Source organism: Arachis ipaensis, chromosome B09, assembly GCF_000816755.2.
Source record: "Arachis ipaensis cultivar K30076 chromosome B09, Araip1.1, whole genome shotgun sequence".
Taxonomy (NCBI): domain Eukaryota; kingdom Viridiplantae; phylum Streptophyta; class Magnoliopsida; order Fabales; family Fabaceae; genus Arachis; species Arachis ipaensis.
Genome location: NC_029793.2, coordinates 26,424,770 through 26,430,936, shown reverse-complemented (window position 1 = coordinate 26,430,936; position 6,167 = coordinate 26,424,770). Strand labels below are relative to the sequence as shown.

General features: G+C 35.6%; 1 protein-coding gene across 1 annotated transcript; it reads right to left on the bottom strand.

Moving 5' to 3' along the window:
- Positions 909-5,574, bottom strand: LOC107618859 (pectin acetylesterase 12). The gene is made up of 12 exons (XM_016321033.2): positions 5,275-5,574; positions 4,948-5,030; positions 4,637-4,766; positions 4,454-4,527; positions 3,870-3,956; positions 3,662-3,786; positions 3,483-3,543; positions 3,135-3,188; positions 2,906-2,983; positions 2,668-2,773; positions 2,424-2,569; positions 909-1,573 (listed from the first exon to the last, which is right to left on the bottom strand). Exons 1-12 carry the CDS (start codon positions 5,498-5,500, stop codon positions 1,466-1,468), a joined length of 1,278 nt encoding a protein of 425 aa, XP_016176519.1. The 5' UTR covers positions 5,501-5,574; the 3' UTR covers positions 909-1,465.

The window sequence follows — 6,167 nt, the reverse complement described above, 5'->3', positions numbered from 1 at the left end:
GTGGGAAATTTTTTCTGTGGAAATGGGGATGGGGGACAAAATTTCCCCGAAGCAGGCGCGGGACCCGAGCGGGGATCCCCGTCTCGTCCCCGCTATTTCCCGAAATTTATGAATTCCTTAAATTATCCTTAATAGTTTATTTCTCATATATATTTTTTAGTCATTTCTCACACACACACACAAATATATTTAGAAACCCAAAACTCCTAATCTTTATTTGCATAACCCTTCTTCAATTCAGAGATCCCTAAAGTTGTCCATACTCCATCTAACCTCTCTGCAGCCACCCCCTCGTCACCCTTCTCACCGCATCGTCACAATTTCTATTTGCAGCATTCCTTTTCGTAACTCTGCCGTCGTGTCCATTCTCCTCTCTATTGCCGCATCTCCCACCTCATCCATTGCTTTTTCCTTTGGCTCGTCGTTGCGTCCCCCCATTGCGTTATTTCGAAAGAAGTCACCATGATGTCATTTAGACTTTTTGTATAAAATCTTGCAGTTTTTGTATAAGATAGATACTTGCAGATCTATTCATATGGAAATTAATAATTAGTTAGAACTATTATGTAGATAGAGAATGAGGTCCCTGCGAAAAATGGGGCCCTGTGAAAAATGGAGATGGGGAGCAATATTCCCCCACGGTGGAGAATGGGGACGGGGATGGGAAGCAAATCTGAGGGCGGGAATGGGGAGCAGGGAGGCATCCCCTGCCCCCGCCCTGCCCCATTAACATCCCTAACACACACCCACTCACATACTACTAGTCTACTACTACTAACATGAGTTCTATTGTTGATTATCAAAGATAAGCCTCGACATAATAATATTGAGTAAAATTAATTTTTTTTTTAAATTTAAAAATGGTCAAATAATGAAAGTATTTATTTTGAGCATTGAGAAAATCGTCATTTACCAATAATGAATGCCAAACATTTTATTGCAACCGGCGGAAGGGAAATATTGAAATGAGATTGAGATTGAGATTGAGATGATCTCGTTCAATCACTACCAAGTTACAGTATGCAAACTGTCCCTAATTCTAATGTTTTATTGCCTCTCCATCACCTAAAAAAATATTGGATAACAAAAAATATTTGATGAGAAATCCTTGCAAATTCCTTAAGAATATTTAATGTGTTCCAAGAATAATCTTAATCACTGAGGTTTTATTTTCAGTGATTAAAATTAATCTATACATTAAATGTACTCGAAGAACATGCAAGTATTTGTCAATATCTGCAACAAAGGATTCACAACTAAACATATACATAACAACAATCACTTTCACCAACTACTCGGTCACAGAGAAATGCTACCTTGTTGCACTTTTCAGCAACCTCTTTTTTTCCCCTTTAATTGCCTAGTATAATAATTTTAGGTGAATAAGATATATCCTAATTGCTGATGAGAAGAGGCCCAAATGAATGTGGTGAATGAATTTGGAACAATTTGATAAAAATTTGCTTCATCTGAAGATCAGATTGTGGCATGTATTATCACAAGGGTAAGCACAATCGATGTCCTTAACGACAGCACGGTTGAAAAACCAGTCTCCAACTGCCAGAGCAATTGCCTGCAATTTTATTAATGCATATATATAGGTTAGAACTGAACACAGATTTTGTGGTATAAGAAAGTTTCAGATAACATTGGAAGATCAGAATGAATAAAAAAGTATATGTCAATGGCAGTACCATGGAAGTTCAGAAAAATCATCAGTGCATAACATTAACATACCAAAGTTATGAAGATCAACTTTGAGTCTGATAAGTAGTAATAGTAACATACTACAATTTCTGATTTGGATTTTGGACCACTAACTTTCTGATATTCTGCTAATTATTTTAGTTAACCTTTCAGGACTTGTAAGCATATTTGATTTTACTATCATTTGGAATACATAAAAAAAATAAGAAATAACTTGATTTGTAAATCTCATGGATTTACTTTATAACTAATCTCAAACCCTCTCAGTGTAAAGAAGGGCTTGAAAAAGGAGCCAAACCGATCCCAGCAGACCATCGGCCCATCCCAATCGACCACCCAGCTGACCTCAACCAATAGTCATCTAACCACCAGAGGACCATATTCTCATTTTATATCATTTATTCCAAACACATTATTTGATTTATAATTCAATTCTTTTCAATTCAAATAAAATCAATTCCAAAATTTTTCGCTTCCAAACACACCCATTGTGAACACAGTATCGACACTGCTTCAAACAAGGATGTTTTTGGTTCATTGTGTCAAAAATAAAATTTAAACTTCAAGACAATTAATACTTTATGTAACTTATCAAAACTCAACAAACATCTAATTCAAAGTGGAAAATTGTGTTTGACGAATTTTTATTAACATAACAAACAAGTGGTGATAGCTTAGAAAAGAAACTAGAGATTAATAAAATTGCAATAGAATACCTTTTCCCTAATGACAGGAGAATTATCCGCAAACCATGTATCCTGCCTCTCAGATTGACAGTGAGCAAAACATGAATTGATAAACATTCCATTCTGATTTGATCTTGAGAAGCCTTTCATAGAATTCAACATTTCATTCCTGAAACCTGTGCAACAGAAACAATGAAATGAGTTAGCACACTGAATAGTTTGTCGGAACCCCTTTTTGCTTCTAACAAAAGCAATCTCTCAGGCATCAAACCACCTTGTAGAAACTGGATCTGTGAACCAGAACACCTATAATAATTTTTTCTACAATCATGCCAATTGCCACCTGGGTCCGCTGTTGTCGGAGCTAAGCTTGACTGGATCTGATTACAAGCAAAATATATCTGTTTAGTCTACAAAACTTGATTTAATGGATAAACACTACCAGAAATCATATCATATGACTCATAAGGAGTTAAGAGGACAAGCAGTACGAGACGAAAACAGACATTTACCTGCCATGAATCATAGGCAGTGTTGAGAATGAAGAGTGGGGTTCTTATACCGGCAATCAAGTTCTGTGGGAAGAAGCACTGAAAAAAAAGGGAGAGAAGAAGAAGAAACATCAATGCAAGTTTAACTCAGAGCAAACAACAATTATGGATCATTTGTGCAATGTGCATGTTCATTCATCTGAAAATTTGATATATCCAAATTTGCACACTAAGGGATATCAATGATTACCGATGTGGGATCAAGGTGATTGGTACAAGTACGCGGCAGATTCTTCTGCACTCCCTGCAATAAATGGACAAAAGAAGTTGATCATCATGCTGAGGAAGTTATAACCATGTCAAAAGACCAATTTGCAAACCATACAGAATTCTCATTTGGCACATAATATTTTCATGTTAAACAAAGGTTTCCAAAATTCAGTAACTGCAAACAAAATGAGTTCTTTCTAAGATTCTGAAATAGCAGAAGTCCATAGTCAAACTTTCAAGAGTATATTGAAACAAAGTGGCAAGTTTATAATATATTTTTGCTTTCATGTTATAATAACTTGGTTTCCTAAGAAAAACAGTGATATACCTGCAACCCTACAACACCACTGAAAAAATCCCTGAGTGTGTGTCCACCAGATACGTCGGTCCTATAATTCAGAGGGAGAAACAAGTAAACAAGTAAGCAGTTAATTTGAGAAAATGTCCAAAATGGTGCAGTCACGATGGAAATTGGCATTGATTGTATGAAATACCACAGCAACTTACGCATCAAGAAATAGCCCAGCATCACTGAGACACTTCACTTTTGTACTCCTTGGAAACAGACCTCGAAATTCGTCGCAGTGTATGATGGTAGCCAGGCCACCAGCTGAGCATCCAGAAAGTAGAGCCTGGAGTACAAAAGTTGCATTTAACTGGGAGTAGAAAGAAAGTATAATTTCAATACCAGTATATCTGCAGATATGAATACAACCTGCCGGGCAAAACGCATTCCCTTCGACATCAGATCCTCCATTGCAGCCATCCAAATGCGCTGTCCTCGGAATTGCAGACGTGCAGCCTATCTCAGTAGACAACATTCACTTAGTTTTGTGTGGTAACCCTTATTCTATGAACGTCATTACCAATGTGTTATCTCCCACATATGTTAATCATACAGCTTTTTCACAACAAAATTGTGCAAATATACACCAAACTTGTATCCAATGGAAGAAATGCTAGAGGACCAACACTTTTTAGTGTAAAAAAAGAGAGTTGACTGGTGTTGGTTCAAATGTAAGACGAAAACAAGGAAAAAGTATTAGCCACCTAACATCTTTCTTTGGGGAATTGGTGAAACCAGATACGACAGCTTATGTACTTAGATATACAATTTAAAGCATGCTCTAGGAACATTTACATTCACTCATTTTAGACCTTCATATATTTACAGAATCTCAAAGAAGCATGCCAAACTTAAGTTCAAGGCAACTGCATTTCATTCAGTGGATTCACCTTTTCTCCACAGCAACAACTGAAATAAAAATCATTTTTATGACTCTGAGATTCAAACTCTACCTTATGTTCACTGTCCCCAGCAAAAGAGGCACCATCACAATAACGAATCTTCACTCTGTTCCAGTTGAAAAAATCTACAATCACAAACGAACAAGAAGTAGAACGAGATGGTTAACTCTATAGGTAGAAGAACAGAAAAACACAAAGGGAGCAGCAATCAAAGTAGTTCAATTGAATGGAAACCTGGATTTTGTTCAGCCTTATTGCTTAATATTCCTGTAAAAGGTATCTCCTTTTCCATGAATGCTGAAGATCCGCGCCGAGTTTTCTTGCGATAAATGCATGTCCTGACATCATTACACCATCCTCCTCCCTATCAAAGAATTTATACTCTAATATCAATAGAAACCTTTATAGTGAATACAATTATAAACAAACAAAAAGATACTGTTTTAACTCACAGAACACTTCACAAGAAACTAAGCTTAGTTGCAAAAGATAATGAAAACAGTGCACAAATCTAACTAATTGAATGAAAGATTATTATGTGATACCTCTAAATTAACGATCCAACTATTTGCTCCTGATCCATATCCTCGATGTAAATGGTAACCAGGCAATGATCCATCCAAACAAACTGTCAAAAAATAAAAATAAGAATCCAATTACGCAGATTCGTAATTAAAATGCATTAGTTTATGTAGATTCGTTCATTACAAAAAAAATCTTTAAGCCTAAAAAAATTCTCAGAAAACATCCCGAAGAAAGCACATTAAAATAAAGAATCCTGCTTTCATTAGATTATGTAAATGCTAAGTAACAGATGAATTTTAATTTGGTAATATAATGATTACAAGTTTTGAGAGTAGAGAGTAGTGTACCTGCTCCTTGAGCAGCAGCAGTTTGAATAAGGGTGAGTCCTACCATAAGAGTGTATGCACCCCTTCCAGCTTCATGTGCCTCCAACAAGTTGAGATCACTTGCATTCACGTAATGATGCTCAACCGCTTCAGACGCCTTGCTTGACACAACAACAACAACAACAACAATGCCAAGCCACACAAGGAGGACCTTCATTATTAAAACTTCAAGTCCCAACTGTGGCATTAGGAGGTAAACTCACCCATTTTCATTTTTATGCAATGTGGCTTGCTTTCGTACCCTCTCTCTCATTTGGGGCTATAAATAAGTAAATGACGGAAAAGGAATAAGACTGCCTCACTTTAATTTTAATTACTGTAGTCTGCAGGTGCTTTTTTTTTTAACTATATAACCATTTAAATTATACAAAATTAAAATATCTAATTTCAACATTTAATTAAAAAAATAAATGAATTAATGCAAGTGCCTTTCGAACCGGAACAAATCTTAAAAGGTGTCTCTCTCTTTCCAGTTTCCAGTCTCAGGTTTGAGAGAGTCTGAGAAGGGGAAAAAGCTTGAAAGCATGCGTCACTCTCACACACCGTCTCTCTCGCCCTTTCCAATTTACGCACATGAAAAAAGAATTTGCATAAAGGAGCAAAACCACTGTTTTCTTTTTTAATAATAATAAACGGGTGAATTTAATTTAATTATCTAAAAACAAAAGTCGACCTTTTAGGATAAAGGGTGAAGCTAATCCTCAATTGTTTCTCATTAATTTTTTTTTAGATGCTATAATATGTTAAAATAATTTTATAAATGTATTCAATGATGTAATATCGTATTAGTAAAAATAATTTTTTTTATATTAATTATGTAAATAGTTATTCAAAAAAAATAGATATAGTTAAAC

Bases quoted from the DNA above. Each gene is read 5' to 3' on its own strand.
- LOC107618859 (XM_016321033.2), bottom strand. From the start codon at position 5,500: ATGCCACAGTTGGGACTTGAAGTTTTAATAATGAAGGTCCTCCTTGTG. The intron at 3,957-4,453 runs GTAGAGTTTGAA...CTACTGAGATAG, and splicing joins CTGGGGACAGTGAACATAAG to GCTGCACGTCTGCAATTCCG. The intron at 1,574-2,423 runs GTATTCTATTGC...ATAAAATTGCAG, and splicing joins CTCCTGTCATTAGGGAAAAG to GCAATTGCTCTGGCAGTTGG.